Source organism: Dermacentor silvarum, chromosome 1 (genome assembly GCF_013339745.2).
Source record: "Dermacentor silvarum isolate Dsil-2018 chromosome 1, BIME_Dsil_1.4, whole genome shotgun sequence".
NCBI lineage: Eukaryota > Metazoa > Arthropoda > Arachnida > Ixodida > Ixodidae > Dermacentor > Dermacentor silvarum.
The window spans coordinates 154,251,193-154,269,697 of NC_051154.1; the positions used below are offsets into that span (position 1 = coordinate 154,251,193).

Consider the following 18,505-nt stretch of genomic DNA (forward strand, 5'->3'; position numbering starts at 1 on the left):
GTAGCATTTGTGTCATTGTCTCTCTGAGTAATTTTGGATGGTCCTAGAAAGTTTGCCGTGGCATAGCGTTACTTAAGTGTCTAAAACTACTCTTTGAAGCAACTCTTTGAAGCAAAATAAAGTACCACGACCAAAGTAGAAATTTACAAGAAACTCTGTATTCATGGAAAACGTCATATGAGGTGCCACTGAGGTGCCATATGAGGTGTCATATGAGGTGCCACTTATAAGAAGTGCTACTGGCACCTGCAGAGATGTCTGCTATATGGTACTTGCACCATCTTTACATTTTTTTACCTGTATACATATGCTAGAAATGCTGTCACATTGGCCAACTACCCATTAATTTTATTATCTGTTATAAGTACTTAAACTAAGTTGGAGGGTTTTTAACAGAATGTTATATCTGTTTTAAGACACCTCCATATTTTTGCAGTACCATTTATAGTGAGGTTCATTTGCTGTTCTAAAAATTTCCATGATGAAGGTTTACCATAAGAATAAAACACATAAAAGAGACAAAATAAATACAGCATGCAAGAAATGACAAGGAAAAGGCCCGTTTAGTCATTGGCCCCCAAAAGGTGGAGTAAAAATGGAGAAAACAGCCTCATCTAGATAGGTTGCCTCTCCAGACATTCTGGCTGGACGGTGGAGTGGCCGGTGAATACCTACTGCATCTCGCACCCTTGTTGAACATTTGTGACGCTCCGGGTCTCACTCTCTCTTCTTGTGTGTCATTTATACAAGCATTTAATGCTCATCAGAGGAATTCCATTGAAGTAGTGGAAAAGTGAGGCAGTACTCCCAATTTCCAGAAAACATTAATTTAAAATATTCTGAAGGCTTTCTTTTCAATAAACAAAAACAACTCTAGTATCTGAATCAACATGTACTTCACATTTTATCAAAATGACATAAGTGAGAGACTTGTTTAAGAGCATCCTCGTTTTTGTGCCATACTTAGTTACGTTAATTTGCATGGCTTGCTTTTATATCACACAGCCAGAAAAGCAGTATTATATACAGATAATAATTGTGTTACTGCACTTGGCATTGTAGCTTTAACTGTGACAACTAGACACATCCCCCAATGAACACACAATGACATCTAAAGTTACTCATGCATTTTGGAGCTGCAAACAATGAATTCTCATTCAAAAGTGAGAAATGATTGACTCAGGAAAGCCGAGTATATGTAAAGTCTGTCAAAAAATAACAATTCCACTTCAGCTAGGGGTTCATCTGACAAAGGCTGGTAAAGAAATTGGTCACAAACTCCAAACCAGCCCACCTCTTGCTCTCTACTGACCCTGCTCGCTCCTGGTTTCTGCTGCTGTCTTTGGTGGATTCAGAGCTTGCCATGCGCAAGAAACGAATGCGCTCCCACATTGCTGCAGAGAATCCTCCGCAATCACGTCCAGCTCCACTGCGATCCACAGCATCTGAGTCTGACTCACAGTCGGACGTGCTACCGTGGTGACTGACCCTGTGTGGAAAGCACAGTACACGCAGTCAAAGAAGCATTAACTGGTCAAAGAAGCATATCTAGCTTCTCTCATCGAGTAGGAACTTTAGCATCTTCAGCAGATTACACAGATAGAGGCTGTAATATCTCAGCTACTGCTCACTTAGTGATGTGCCATGAACCTGACAACTACAAAATTCTTACCAGACTTATACAGTTGAACCCGGATATATCAAACCCACATATAACGAATTATTGTGTGTAACGATCAGCAGTAGAATCCCCTTGAAAATTTTCACATTAAATTTTTATTTTATATATCGAATGACCTATATATCGAACTTTCATGTGATCCCCTTCAGATTCGATATATCCCGGTTCGACGGTAGTGCAAAACAATCACACTTTTGACTTTTCACATAACTTCTCAATTAGTATTTGTACCCTTGCTCTGTGACCATTAAACATTACTACGTACATCTACAGCACTTGATATATGCAATCTTTTGCAATACACCTACGATAACCCCTTCAGGCACCAATTATTTCTGTTCACTCAAAATTTAGTTTCAGCACATTTCTTGCGTCTTCAGAATCATGAAAAGTGTGCAGATTTACAGGAGATTAAGAATTTTCGGCTGTTTAGTGAGTCTTGTCAAGTTTACAGAAGTGGACTCCATGCAAGAACCCTGTACAGAAGCGTCAGATATGAGAACAGCAAGTGCCTCATGTCTGGCATACTTAGAAAGTACCTATCCAGCCATTAGAAAAAAATGCTTGATGTAAAACATTGTAAAAAACAGTGAAAGAAGTGAACCCACTACATGACGACATACTGAAACCGAGAGCAAACACCCAGACATATAGCTTTCAACTCGCTTTACTAAAATAGTTTAAATATATTACACAAACTTGCAGCACAGGCCTTATCAGAAGTGCTTCAAGATGTATGTGACATGTTTCAAATATTCGTTTTATCAGTGGTTTGCTTTTTATGCATTATCTTGGCATGCACAATTATGCACACAGTACCTGAAGAGGATATTATCCTAAGTGGTCAGCCACCCTTACAACACTTGTCAATTATTTTTAAAAGGAATGAGGGGGGGGGGGTTGGATTTCAGAAAGCGAAGCTGTGAGCAATATCTCAGCATCTAAGCAAAAAAGCACTATGAAAATGAGCATGAAGATGTCCAGCACCACCATTATCAAGATACATACTATACTCTCGCCAGTCACCTACATCAATGCCACCAAAGCATTACTAATTGAACCACAAGTAATACAATCCTGATCCTTTTATTAGCGTTACAAAATAAAACTTGATCCAATTGTTATAATAATACTTAGTTAAGTGTGCATACAGATAAAGCCCATTATCATAATACTGCAACTCAAACAAGCCAACTATATCAAGTAATGAAGTGACATGTCATGTTTACAAGCTGTGAGACAGTTCTGGCATTGAAGAGGTATGTCTGCTGGAGTGATTCGAAGTTAGCTTGTGTGGCACAGGTACTACACTATCCGCTCCCTTGAACTGTGCCAGCTTTTCCTATGTACACTCATAAACCTGTCACTAGTCAGGTCAAATAAAAACTTTATTTATGATTCTTATTATAAATAGGCTAGTACGCTTCTTAACCACTATTTTAGGTAGGCTCAACACCAGAGATCCCAAGTTGTTTTGATAAAATTAGTCCCAGCTAAGTGCTACACAGATGGCTCAAAATATGGCTACACATATGGATCAAAAGTAAGTTCTGTCCAGCTGCAAAGCAAGTGCATAGAATTTTCTTGGAAGCTTAGCAGCTAATAGTAAAACGACAGACCTTAAGTGTAATGTGAAACAGCAAGTAATTTATTGGAATGGCATCAGATTAAGTTGCAATGCCAATGAAGATTCCTAGCATGAAAGACATATAACATTGTTGATCTTATCTGTTTTTGAGAAGGATCTTAAACCCCTAAAACTACATTAGGAGAGTGTATGATAACAAAAACCTTCTGCAACCATAGATGACAGGTTTAGTGCCATGACTTAGTAGCTATGGCACAGAAAAAAAAAGAGAGAGAGAGAGCTTATTTTTTTCTGTCAGAAATAGTTCTGATACAGCACCACAAACAATGCGATTCACATAAGTAAATTGTGCAATTCGTTCCTTTTAATTTCATGATGTTCCCAAATTACACACTTAAAGAAAGTACATCAATAAACAAATGAAATTCATGCTGTTTAATGTAGTGGTATTAATGCATGACAGCTGAGGATCGACTGGATGGAAACTGTTATATTATGCTGCATGACTTGCAGCATTTTTTCCAACATGTTTTTGTTGTGAATGTAATATGCTTCATGAAAATAAGAGCTTAGTGTACTGATTTACTGAGCAACTGAATAGTTCACTAATGATTTCATTGATCAATCAAACAAAGGTGGTTGAGAGCGCCATAAAATCATGTTTCAAGGCCAAATGAAGAGAGAATGCTGCCTTTCCTAAGCAGCTGTCAGTGTCTAGAGATAATGCTTGCAATTCCATGAGCGAGAAAAAGGAAAAGTGGTGAGAAGTTCTCAAACGTTTTAAAACTGCATGGGCTTCTCTGATACTAAAAAGTTAGACAGAAACAGGGTGTGGACTTGGTTCTCTCTGTGTTTGGTATTAACCCTGTCAGCTTTAGTTTCATTTATTCCAGTGCCTTTACAGCACTGCAATTTGGCGTGGCTAATTTAAAAATGTTTAAAACACATTCATGAGAGCAGGTTCAAAATGGGTTCTTATAAGTCTTCACAACCAGGAAATATTAAACACTTGTTTTTAACAGCACACTAAGTCTACTTTCAAATGCAATTTCCACTAATAATGAGATATTTAAAAAATGGCTTTATTAGGTTGTATAGAATTCTTGCATAAAACTGTACTCTGGTAGCACATGAACGTGCCAACAATGAACCTAATCACATTATTGCTGGTCATAAAATGATGCTTAGAAAGCACATTTCACATCCTGGAAGTGGAAGCTGCTGGGAGCAACTTCAGGAAAGCAGAGAGGATGATTCATGCACTATTTACCACAATGCATTAAGGGCGCATTCACACTGGTAGGGCCTTTTCCGGTTTCACGACATAGATTTTCCTTTCGTCGATCTTGTCGCTCACCGGAAAAAGCCCTCGTCACACCAATTCGTCCGAGACCAATTTTTGTAGGTACATTGCTTTGAAGTTGTACTTGTAACAATGTAATTTGCAAGCTAACTGGCATTTCGAGCTCAAATATTATGGTCAGTGTCATTCAAAAAGGAGAAGCAAAGGTAGCCATGGCTCATGATGTAAAAGTGGTGAGGTATGGTTCCCAAAGTTAGTGCTGCCTGGCAAGTGACGAAGCTGTCTATTACACCTTGCACAAATGTCTGGTACAGTCAAGTTTTAGATTGTAGCATGAACAGTGTAGGTGCATATGCTAGACTATGAGAAAAATCTGGCTGCCATGATGTGAAGATTAATAGTAGTATTGCAAAATGTATTATCTGTAAGAAAGAACTCGATGAGCATAAAACTTTAAAATTTATGCAAAATATACACTGCACTGAAATAATTTTTTCAGTAGACCATTAACGTGAATTTTTTCAATGTGGTACCTTCACAAATAGAAGCACTGCAAAAGGTAACGATAATGATGAAAAAAGAATGCTGCAGTCACTTCTTGGTTCCCCCAGGTGAAAAAATATATGCTCTCAAACTGTTGATCACAGCTCAAGAAATGGAGACAATAGAAATTGGAAAATGCTTTTTGTCCATATTGGGCACTAAGACAGGGGTCAAAACGCAACTGCATCTTTCACTGGCATACCCACATTAAACAGGTAGGCCTTTGCTGGGACCGTTATTTTGGAACAATAGGCCCAAGTAGGTACCCCTCCCATCATTGGGAGCAGCAGCACTGGAAGCAGTAGCAATACCTCAGAGCCATAGCAGTCACCAGAAGCTGCTAGCAATAGGCATAACCTGAAGTAGCATTTTGAATGCTGGCAAAAAAAGCACCTGTTTCGAAGTTTTATAAGTTAAGCTTAAAATCTAACCTCCGTAGTGGTGCCCTCCTGTAGTGACTCCTTCCCCCACTGGCTTCTCTACATCGCAGTGGCAGTATCACAGTACCACTGTCTTTACGGTGTTGAGCACAACACTGAATGGGCCCAGGCATTGCAGAAACACATTCAGATGAAGATGTTGATAGAAGAGGCATCCTATTTTGTGAGATGGGCTGAATGTCTGTTTTTCGCATCTCGGCAGTGTTTTCTTCCAGAGTAGCACACATGGCAGTGACAGGATGTGATGAACAGTTGTCCTCAATTGTAGGGTGATGGTTGACAAGCGCAAAAGGTGTTATTGGCCAGGGCTTAGCTGCAAAAAAAAAAAAAAAAAAAAAATTTTAAGCATGGTCAGTTTTCAGGTCAAGAGTATGTAAGCACTTCATTACAAACATTTTCTGCCACTTGAGTTGTGCTTACTTTCTTTTCATGCATTCGATTAACTCATTTTGTTTTTACTACTCCACCGTATACAACTTCTCACTAGTTGACCCTTTCTCTATCCTTGACCAGTATAGTCTAGGGAATTCGTATTATTATAGCCAATGACGAGTATAGTTGTCATGAGGAAACATACTACTTGTGTGAACATATGACGATTATATTCGTCAGCTTGCTTTAGTGACCTCCCGCCATGGCTTAGCGGCACTATGATGTTGCGCTGTTAAGCACAAGGTCGCGGGATCCAATCCCGGCTGCGGCAGCTGCATTTCAATGGAGAAAAAATGCAAAAATGCCCGTGTCCTGCACATTGGGGGTACGTTAAAGGTCTCCTAGTGGTCAAAATTAATCCGGAGTCCCCCACTACGGCGTGCCTCATAATCAAATCATTGTTTTGGCATGTAAAATGCCAGAATTAAATTCAATTCAGCTTGCTTTAGTTGCAGTTTTTAACACTAGATGGTGGCGCTTGTTAATGTTAGTGGCATTGTGTGTAGTTTTTCTCTTTATTATGGGCTGCTTGAATGGTTGGATTGGAAACATGGCTGCCTGCGTGCCCTATTTCTGGGAAATTTCTGGGAAATGTGGTAGAACTTTGCCATTTCCTGCATAAAGGTTAAGAAAGTAACTAAAGGCAGAAATAGTTAAAGGTGCAGCATCTCTATCCCTATTCTGCTGCAAGATGACCATACCAATGCCAAACTGAACAAAGAGAGCGATATAACACACTAGTGTACACCCTCATCGCAGTTCCTCTGTACTTTAGTAATGTGTGTGCCGAGTGCACTTGAGGGTTTACAAAGCTCTTAGTAATGTTCGTTAGCGTTTCTTATTCTGCAGGCACTCATTTGCTTTCTCTCTCCTAGAAAGTTGGATTGAATCATCCATTTTATTAGAAAGATCAAAATATGGTCTATAGCCAATACCGTATTAATTCAATTATAAGGTGAGGCTGCAATTGGGGGTACACAAGAAAGAAAGAAAGAAAAAAAAAAAAGAGTATGTACACCAATATAAGGCGATACAGAGTAGCCAACAGATTATCGAGACTCAGGGGGATCGCCTGAAATATTGAATTTCTAACATAACCAAAATGCAAAATGGCGACTATGAAATAGGGAGGAAGGGAACTCCAACCCACAAAGTTCGGGTTATATGCGAATTTTGTAGGGATGGGTGAATATTCGGTATTGTCGGATATTCAATCGAATAATTGTATATTCATCATTCACTTCGATTCGAATTCAGGATTTCAATATTTTCGAATTATTTGGTGCTCCGGAATAGGCAGCCAGAAGCCACGGACGGCCGGTACACATCTCAGAGGTTATGCTTCACGTCATGGAAGTATCAGGGAAGTATGGAAGTACAGTGTAGACCGCTTATAACGTAAGTTGCCGGAGTCGCGAATATCCGCACTATAAGCGGTACCGCACTATAACCAAAGCAACAATTTTCAAGGCCCGCACATATGCAAAACATGTGCACCGAGCCGCCACGCGTATGCGACAGTCGAGGAATGCAGCTAGAACATTTGCATTCAATGTACAGTCGAATCTCGTTAATTCAAACCAAATCACGCGGCGGCGCCTCCGACTGGCATTGCTCCGGCACCGCCATAGAGTAAAAGCTTAGGAGAGACCCCTCAATGTCGCGCGCGAACAAAACAAAAAAAAAAGAAAAAAAAAAACACGCGGCGGAAATTTCACCCTCTCTCAAATGGCAAGGTTGCCGATTCTGCGTTGCGCCGGAACATGCCTGTACGTGCCGACGTCTCAGCCACGCTACCGTAGCCGCGCGTAGAAAATGGCAGTGAACCCTTCTTTCTCCTTTATGCTTTCTATACTTTCTAGTCACGTGTTGACCTTGCACGCTGCGGCTACGGCAAAGCGGGAAGCAGCGACGCTGTCCCAGGCTGGCCAACAAAACTGCCCATGCCGGCAAACGCCCGCTTCCCGATAACGGCAGAAAACGAAACTTCGAGGAACTGGCACCGGGCCTCCCGGCGGGCGCGCACGGTGACAGTCGAAGTGAGGGAGCTACGAGGGAGGGCGACGGGAGCCACCAAAGCGGCGGAGTTGCCGAGGCGAAATCCGCTTCCCTGTCGCCCTCCTCCCTCACATTCCACGGTCTCCGCATGCGCCCTTCGCCATGCTGTGCCGTCGCCGCCTGCTCCCTAAAGTTTCGTTTACTGCCGTTATCGTGAAGCGCACGTTGGCCGGCATTGGCAGTTTCGTGGCCCTCGCTCACTATGCGCGCCGTGATATTTCACGACTCGCACTCAAGATTCTGGTTTCAGCCTCACTGGCTGTCCGTTCGCACCACGTGCCCTTCTCCTCCACTTCGTCTCTCTTTCTTCCTCGAGCACTCCTTGGGGCGACCGTTTGAGGGGAGCGTTCGCCATCTCCGCTGACTTCTGTACTCCCAGGCAGCCGCACTGCAACCGGTATTTCGTTTCCCGCAACTGCACTATAAGCGATACGTCTATACAAGGAGTGCTATGGGAAAATTAACGGGAGTCTGAAAAGACCGCACTATATCCGGTCTTGCACTATAAGCGGTTACGTTATAAGTGGTCTATACTGTATCAGGGAGACATTCTAAACATTTGTGCCAATTTTCATCAAAATCCATGAAGAAATCAGGAAGTTGATTTTCAAAGCCACGTCCCCCCATAAAAGGAGAGTCACTTAAGTAGGTCACAAGTGAAAAAGATCAGCACTACTTAATTAGATGTTAGCAGCACATTATTAGCTAACAGCTTTTCAGTAACTAGAGCTTCAGGGCAGCTGGTTGACATAAATTAATATACCGCTAATAAAGGCCACAGTTTTTTCTCCTGCGCAAATTACATTCATGCTCCCATCACCTGGTTTTACTCATCAAAGTTACTGTTATGATCACCACTTACTATATCATGATCATAACTTGTCATGGAGCAAACCATATTCTGGAAAGTCACTTTCAGTCATACTTTCACTTTTGCATGAAGCAAAATCCGCAGCAATGTCTCACTGTACCAAGTGGCGTTCACTGTCATTTCGACACTTCTGCTGCCTATCCTGTCAGCGAAGTTGATGACAATATAAAGTGAAAAATCACATATACAGGAAATGTGCACTTACAGCAGAACTTCTTTTATTAAGCCTGCTCGGTACATTTAGCCCACCACTAGATCATGAAGGTGACATCAACCAAAATTTTCATTTTAAAATAAATACAGCCTATAGTCATAGCACATCTGAGATGGTAAAATCCTTCAATATAAAAGTTCAGCAGCCACTTTTCACAGGGGTGTGGAATGCATTTGGTATTAAAAGGCATCATGTGAAATACCTTATATGACAAAAAGGTGTGGAATGTGCCTTGTATCAGAGGAATTATAGGCGATCAGAAGCTGCCTCTGCCATGCACTCTACAGCCTTCCCCTCCTTTTCTTCATTCCCACTGTGCTTGAAGCTCTGCTCTCTGTGTCGACATGAAGCAATAGCCATGTCTGACACGCAACCTGATCTTGGAGGTCATAGTATAGGCACCGGGCGGCCGGCCGGCGATGTGCTGGCGAACAGCGCTGCGAACGGCAGCTGTCGGAGCACTGGCATGTGAATCAGACGACGGGACGAAGGCGCTCACGGTACTTCCAGTGATTTTGCACTGCGGGTTTCAAGGGCTGACGTACCGGAAAACGCATTTTCGTGTGTTTACTTTTGAGAAAGATCGTCACTTGTACGAGGCAGATCACATTCGTAGCACCAGGTATAGTATATAAAGCAGAAAACGAGCGCAAATTGCGATGCAAATGCACCACGCGAACAGAGCTCACCGCGGCAAGCTACAACGTGGAACTCCAGTAGTTATATTCCCGATGTTATATTGCTTTGCACGTTAACATTGTCGCGTATTTAATCATGGAAATAGGCGAAGAACACAAGAATTATGGGGGGGAAATTTTTCTGTTTCTTGAGATGCTTCGCCGATCGCACATGTGTCAGTGAGTTCCCGTTCTCTGTTCGTTGTAATTGTTTGTATCATTGCAATGATTCGCCATTCTTAATGTCTTATAAACTAGCCCAATCTTCAGTCAATGGTCCATTCCACACAGCTTAGCGCTACGAGAGCCGTCGGTGGCGGCAATTGTGACCACGCGGCTGTGTTTGCATTCGCTGTCGATGCACAGCAAGCAGTCATGTACCGGACACAACCAGAGTTGGAAAGCGCGAGGAAGGAAAATATACCCCTATAAAGGAAACACTGATACACTAATAAGACGGCAAATTGGCGACTACAAACCATAGTATTCGCCTTCGGTGCCCAAGCTCCGGAGCCGCTAAACATGCGGAAGCGAAGAAGGGCATTTCACATGAGACACGAAGCTCTTGAGTACGAACGGCTCTTTTATTAATGTCAGAACAACTAGACTATAGCAAAGCAGCATCGGAAACGTACAGTCATCCACAAATGTTTACGGCCCACGGGATCTCAGAAAACGTTCAATTTCTGAGCAGTAGTCAGTAAAACCGAGCATCAGGCCCGTAGCCAGGATTTTTTTTCTAGGGGGGGCACTTGCTGAAGGCCTTGACTATTTGAGGAAAGCACCTATTTTTGAGTAATTATTTTCAGTAAAGCACGGAAAGATAAAACTTTCGAGGGGGACCCCCCCCCCCCCCCCCTCTGGCTACGGGCCTGCCGAGCATCACAATGTTGTTCACATATACTGGTAGAGGTTGTAAATGCGAATACTAGGCTGCGCAAATATTCAGCTTTTTGTCAGATCTTGCGTGCGATCAAATTTTGTAGTTGACTGTACGTACAGTGCTCAGCGATTGAAGCGCGATACTCGGAGCATGCGGCTGCCCCCGTTTTCTTTTTTTTTTTTCGTGCCACAGGTGAGCGCTAGGTGATCGCCGTGGGACCAAATGCAGTCACAATGGGTCACAAAGGTTCTCGCTCTCACTGTACACCATGATGCATCAGTTCGGTGTCCCCAGTGCTTACTGTGGGTGCAAAAAGTGCTGACGACCATGCACTTCACGTATCCCATTTCATTAGCGGAGCACTGTACGTGCTGTTGCCTACAGACCACCCATATACAGTCTTTCCGCCTGACAAACGCGATGCCACGATGAAAAACGATTGAATTGAGTGGCTTAACCATCTTCAGTCATGTTTGAGTAACTGTTCATGCACCCAAAAACACAGCATGTTTTATCAGACTTAGTGAAATTTCAAGTAGTATTTCGGTAACACAAAACAGAAAAAAAAAAAAACAGCGGAACATAATAAATCGACGTAGCTGACGGCAGCGCCTGCTGCGCCAGGTTCAGCCGTCACATGCCATTACATTCGAGGCGCCGCCGCATGAAGGTGCCATCGGTCCGAACTCATCTCGCACCCGGTGCCTATTAGCACAGTGGTATTTTTCTCTACCACAACATGGATGGCACTAATGGAATATCGGTCATAAGATTTCGGCATTTTTGGTCCCACTGGAGGCATTGCTTCGTGAGAACATAAAAAAATTCGTGTTTATTGGAGTATCACAATTAACAAAAAAGTGGTAAAGATTTTAAGAGGTTGCAGGAAAGGGCAGGCAGCCTTTCAAGTAAAATTGTAGGCTCCCTAATGCCTGTACAGGAATAATACTTGGCAAGCATTGTCTAATGATTGGGAAGGTTTATTTATCTTTTTAAAAAAGTGTTGCGGGGCCCCTTTATAACAATAATCAACAAAGCTGTCACATCATTTTGCTGTCTCTGCAGCATAACAAAGAAGTTTGAGAAGAAGCTAAGGACAATGCAACGAGCAGCGTAACGATAAATAAGAATCGTAACATTAGGAGCCAGGAAGACAGCAGTGTAGAGTAGACAGCTGATGAGTGTACCTGATATTCTAGTTGAGATCAAAGGCAGAAGTGTTGTAGGACAGGTCATGTAATGCACAGAACAGATAACCAGTTAGAGTAATAGAATGGGTGACAAGGCAAGGAAAATGCAATTGAGGATGGCAGAGAATTAAGTGGTGTAATGAGGTTAGAAAATTTACAGGCATAGGATAGTGTCAGCTGATGGAAGACAGGAATAATTGGAGGTCACTGGAAGAGGCCTTCATACTGCAGTGGGCATAAAAAAAGGTTGATGACAATGACAGCTTTGCAAATCTCATAGAGCCTCAGCGCTGTTGTACAGCCTCTATGATATTACAGAACCTTGCCAAGTAGCACCTTGCTGGTCTCCCATTGTCTCTTGGTTCTCACCAGTTTCACAAACCTCCAAAAGTCTCACCGAACACTGTCGCTGGCCACCAGATAAGAAAGGCAAAGAAAGAAAATCAAAGCAAACAACCATTGGTTGAGTCAATATGTGTTCACATAAACTACTTCTGCTTGCAAAACTTGCAGTGCATGTCTGAGAAAGAAGTCCTGAAGATAATTAAGAAGTGTGAGGCAACATTAACTTTTGTGAAGTACCCAGGTCGAGAGAAGCATAGCCTCCATAAAGATAAAGAAGACAATGACCATGCCCAGGTGTAGGGGCACAAAAGAGGAAAATTAATACAATGTCGGAGTAAAGAGACCCCTTAACTTGTATTTCTTTATAATTTTGGTACAACGATGACAACTTGAGACTGATGTGCGTCCAGACAACAACCAGCTGACACCAAGATGGACGCAGATATGTCCAGAGGTACTAGACCTACATCAAAGATCTGATCAGCTTGGAATCTGGAGCCAGCTCAACAGAGTTCCTCGCCTGGGTCACTTCCAAGTAAGGCGCAACTGTGGCAGGACTCGTTGAGCAAGGTACTGTGAAGATTTATCAACGTGGAAGAGCACTCTGAATTCTTCTGACCCGATTACATAAGAGTTGAAAAAGACTGTCAGCTGATGTAACCACAGCAAATTCTTTGGCTTCTTCAGACCCAAAACAGGCAATTAAATGAAAAAGGAAACAGTTTATAGCTGCCATGGTGCAAGCAATGAACCACCTATAAGGTGACGTCATGAAGACAAATTTTTAAAGGGAAATCAGCAGTTCCAACTGCCTGGATAAAGTTTTATGAGTATGCTTGCTTAGAAAATGAATGCGTGACTGATAAAGGTAAGAGCTTAAACATATGTTTCTTTCTTTAGAGCACCGCAAGGAAGTGGTACAACATTTGGATTGTGGAACATGCTATAGTAACAAGTGGAGTGACTGGAGGAAAAGCTCACTGCCCTCTTTCACTGTAAACCCAATCCAAAAGTGTGATAAGGCAACTGCAAATAAGCACACGGGTAACAGCCTATTTACTACTATTTTTATTGAAGGAGACTACGTTATATCGCCAATTCGTAGTTACCAGAAACATCAGTTGTGCTTATTCTGTTGCTTAGTAAGAGAAGAGAGTGTCAAATACAACTACACAAGCTAAACAAGTCAATATTGCTGAAAGCATTCTTAACTGTCCAAGGGACATCATTACAGAAACCACTTCGTGCAGTCGCCAGCATGGAACCATCTTATTCAGGCAGCCATATAACAAACATGCAACTGTACCAAATGCACAATTTTGGCCTAAACAACTAAGTTCTCGAACACCAAAAAAGCCTACCACTTTTGCACCTCAGAAGTTGGGGTGACCTGAAAAGCATGCGACTGTCTATCTAGTAAGATAACAACGGATTTCTTCCATGAAGCATGAAAGTACTAAACCGAAAGGAAGTAGATGATCTTGTGGATATCGGCATGTCCATGAGCTTGTTAAACACAAACTCTGCTGACAGAAATTAAATCCATAAAGACTATACTAGTGAGGAGTACAGTTTCAATGGAAAATACAGGTTTCTAGAGAATTGGTATAACACCTTCATAATTAAATTTTAAGGTGTTATCCTCCATATTCAAGCAATTGTAATGAACAGTGTTGCTGAGCCTAAGAGGGAGGATGTGTGTAAAATGCAAGCATCTCTCTATTGCTATTGACAATGTATGCAAATAGCAGGTGTAAAACTTGAAACTGAAGACTCTTAGGCTGTCATTTCATTCATACAATGCGATGAGCTTAAGCATATATGAAAGTGACTGTCTCTGACAACAGTCCAGTATTCAGAAGTAAAAAGGTAAAGAACTTAGGCAGAGAAAAGGGGAATAACCCCATGGTTTAATCCATCATTCCATCCTGAAGATAGCCTTCTGGCAGAGCAGTTGATCCGTGACCTCAAGATGTACATAAGCTTGTACCCAAACTTTCCTGGCAGCTGGTAATGTGTTCTGGAAGCTGCTGTTCAGTATTGCAGCCCCTCTTACAGCGGTTGCACACCTCATTTTGCCACCTATGTAACCAGCCGATGGCTACCAGCAGATCAACTCCTGGGAGTAATCGACAAGATCATTCCCCAAGAGTGCGCAAAGATAAAGGAAGAGCAACAGCAGTACAAGCTGTCGATATCAAGAGAAGTTGTGACACCAAACATAGGCTTAAAATTCCACACATCAAACCATGGCGCTTTGTCCTCGTATGTAAGGGTTTGGACAGTTCAAATTGACTGTCCGGTGACCCCTACATAGCTGTCAAAACAATAAAACAGAAGGATGTCTTGAATGCCCCATACCATGAGGCACCAGGGAAGATCAAATCAAGCGCCCTAGGCAACGTGCTTCTGTATTACCCCAGGAGTGGAGACAACAAACATCAAATTGCGAAGAGCATGAAATGAGCAGTACAAGAGGAGTCTCCATGAAAAGGAAGAGGACCCCTGCCTGGAGGTTTTGACAAAGAAGAAGTAGATTAATGAAATGGCAGTGTAAACAGACCATTTCGTCTGTATTTCTTTACAAGTTTGCCACTATAGACAGAAACGATGAAGACTGATGATTAAACAAAAATCTGCATATTTCAGCAATTCGTACAGCTCTGATCTCCTTTACAGCTACAGCAGCAGGCTCTCGCAGTGGACACTGCTATCTTTTCAAGAACAGCATCGTCCGTGCGATGCACACAATGAGATAGTATCTTCATCCACTACAATATTGTCTGCTGTGGCCTCCAAAATACACGCACTGATGCCAGGTTCTCAGAGTATGCATGGTGCACAAAGCCCTGCCCAAATCGCCAAGTGGTGGGCAAAATTTTGTTTTTCTTTGCCTTATGGCAAGGGTGAAGCTGAGGATGAGGAAGTGTATGTACACCAACATAACGTCGGTAACTTAACAATGACGACGAAAAGACACAGGAAGCACAGGTTCGAGCTTTTGTTTGCTATTACAGCAAAGGAGGAGGGAGTGTTCCTACCAGGAACAGGGAAGGAGAGTGAAAGCACTAGAACATTCAATAGCAGTGAGGAAGATGGATATTATGGTGACGAGCAATAGCATGGTATTTTGATGTGATAAGAATTTAATTCCTAGATTCATATCTGTATATAAGATGGATGGTCAATCTTTTTCATTTTTTAATGCAGTTTTTGTCCAAATTGATAGGAAACAACTGAATGAAACCACTACAGATGATGCATTTTACCCCTAAAATATCTTGTGCCTTTCATCCCTACACAATAACCTGAATACGCTGAACCTGAATAACATGAATATCATGACTTCATGATAAGCTGAATATGCTCTTTGATAACATTGTATAATGATGTTCGACTGTACTATTTGTAACCTTTGTTTTGCTAGCGTTTTATTTGGTGCTAACTTTTTTTTCCTGTTCTGTAGAGACTGTTACCCCCGTTACTCAATGCCGGTGGGCCTGTGAGGTATTGTAAATAAATAATTAAATAAATAAATAAATAAACAAAAATCTCTTCATTTTTTATTATTCTTTCATTTATTATGTCTTCCCGAAATTCCTACTCTGTCACATACAGGTGCTTACAATGGCTGCAAAAGAAACACCTGCCAAATTTATTTGCAAAAATAAAATAGTGATATATCTCTCAAACAAGCAAATATGCTTTTACCAATGCATTGTAACTATCTCCTATAACATAATGAAAGCCGCTGAATGAGGCTGCTGATAATACTAAACACTTAAAGCCCATAAAGGTATGGTTGTGCAACTATGATGCCAAATTACTGAGGCACTACAATATGGCAGGCACCATAGACATTACCTCTCCAGTGTTGTAGAGAAAGTCTCCTGTCACATTGCTCATGGTGAGGTGTCAGACTGTGGCCAGCTGTCCCTTGATTTTCATCACACTGCCTTGGTGTCCTGCTCTCATTGATCCTTACACCAGCCTGGACAGAGATAATGAAAATGGTGTTATTGTGTGCTACAAAAATAAAGGCCACCTTGTGATCACCATCTGGTACTGTAAAATATTGTTGTAAAAAGAAATTCTGCAAGGAAATAACAGTCCTACCAAAAAAAGGGGGGTATTCCACAGTACCATTTGAAAATAAGCTATATAAAAAAATATCCTAAACATGAAGCGTTGAGAATGCACAGAAGCAGCTGTTAGCTGAAGTTTTTCTTACAATGCACCCCTTCTTTGAAAGCACGAAGTGTTCTTTACCGGTAGAGATATTTTTCTCTTCGCACCGTCATCTTCCTCCATTTGTGCAGAATTAACTGGCTCTTGCTCCCGGCACAGGTCTCTCTTGGCCTGCAGTAAAGAAGTTTTTGTATTCAAAGGCACCAAGTAGGTAAGTATGCTCCATACTATTTATTGTGCCATTCTAAATTTCACACAAGCCATCTCCTTTCTACTATACATCTAACCACCGCTACCTTTTAGCGACACAGATAGCTACGTACAGTTACCCTAACCGACTTCAGTAGATACTCTATTTCATTTTTTTTATATATAGTACTGACAAGAAACTTAAATGCTAAGGTTGAGAAAGTTATCATACCAATGCCCATTGTACCTTTACTACCTTTAAACGAGTACTAATGCAGAAGTTAGTATTGCTGATTTTTGCTGTGATCAGTATAGCTAGTATTAACCCAGTAATCATGGCATGGAACCTTTTTCGCCTGGCACATGATAACAAATTACATCCTCTGTTATTGTGGCCAGTCTCAGCTTCGACTTTGAAGAGTACTAAGAATTTCGTCATGTTGTGGTATGTATAATAAACACAGCCGATTCTCATGTAGCATCACAAGCCCATGATGCACACTGGATGCATTCACATTGTGCCATAGAAGGCTGAGTTTATATATCACTTCAGTAAGAGAGGTAAAGAGCGCACCAGACACGCTTCAATCGCCATCACCCTAAAAAAATTGAGTTTTTGATTGCAAACTGAGTGCCAGTGCCGTGATGAAGGAGATGACGCCTCTTCCCCCCTCTTTCCTTGGTTCATAAAAATGCACGGACAGAAATTTTCAGTCCCTGTGCTGATTGAGCCCTATTCATTCAGAAAACATGTGATGTGTACTGCACATGAATGAAGATTGTTCTTATGGGTTATACAGGGTAGAGGACAGCATGGGCCGGTTTTTCAGGACTGGGCTCAGCCCGAGCTCGAAAGTACCATGCGTTGGCCTGCCCGAGTCCAGCCCAGCGATCTTAAAACTGGCCCGTACCCCAGCCAGGACCCAAAAGATTCCGGCCCGGCCCAGTTCTGTTCGACCTATTAGCCCTTGAGTTTATACGAAGCTAGGTCGAGTTCTTGGTTATTGTGAAGATACTGTCATGTGATCAACGGGCACCGAGCGGTCTTCAAACTGCATCAAAGCAGCTTTATGCCCTGCGTCCCCTCTTGCTGGCTACTTTAACTGTGAGAGAAACAAACATTTTCTTTCATTTCATTCTTAGCCAAACATGTACAGATTATTATTCGGATATTTGGCATGAAAACACATATACAATGGACAGTAAGGAAAATATGGAGGGATCAGGATGGCAACAGCCACCAGGAGTGGCCCAATGCCTGCTTACATTTAGGAAAGAAGATATAGAAAAGTATATCCATTGATCACCATGCTTGTGCTTTAAAGTGTGATATGAACAGCTGTACTACATTTTCTAAATACTAGTTGTGTGGCAATATAGAATAGCGAAGACATAGGTGAACACTCCCGTACACACAAGCCCTTTAATCTTACTTTTGAATCTCATATAATCATTGGGATGTACAGTGAAAGAACTCGAGCCAATGAATTTGTCGCAAATGTAACTTTAAGTACGCTGGTCTATTGACTTTCAGCAATATCATAATACATGGCCACTAGAAGTTTTCTTCATTAAACAGAAATTGGTGATCCGCAGGGCTAACACTCATGTGCAATCAAAATTTGAAATGAATTGAATTGTGGAGTTTTAAGTGCCAAAACCATGATTCGATTATGAAGCATGTCATAGTGGGGAACTCCGGATTAATTTTGACCCCCAGGGGATCTTTAACGTGCCCCGAATGCATAGAATACGGGCGCTTTTGCATTTCACCCTCATGGAAATGTGGCTGCCATGGCCGCTATTTGATCCCACGACTTCGTGTTAGCAGCGCAACACCATAGCCACTACCATGGCAGGTGAACACAATCATATTTTCACATGGAACATGCCATTTTTTATT

The 18,505-nt window shown here is 41.9% G+C and overlaps 1 protein-coding gene across 4 annotated transcripts in view; it reads right to left on the reverse strand.

The window, feature by feature from the left end:
- The window catches only part of LOC119436262 (uncharacterized), a 694,308-nt gene that overhangs the window by 522,770 nt on the left and 153,033 nt on the right, over nt 1-18,505 (reverse strand). For 3 of the 4 annotated variants that reach the window (XM_049656511.1, XM_049656518.1, XM_037703059.2), the window contains 4 exons: nt 16,495-16,584; nt 16,090-16,216; nt 5,547-5,868; nt 1,295-1,489 (listed from right to left, as the gene is read on the reverse strand). In XM_049656511.1, coding sequence (XP_049512468.1) covers nt 1,295-1,489; nt 5,547-5,868; nt 16,090-16,216; nt 16,495-16,584 — 734 coding nt within the window. The remainder of the gene's footprint in view (nt 1-1,294; nt 1,490-5,546; nt 5,869-16,089; nt 16,217-16,494; nt 16,585-18,505) is intronic. The other variant, XM_037703060.2, reaches the window with a different exon arrangement.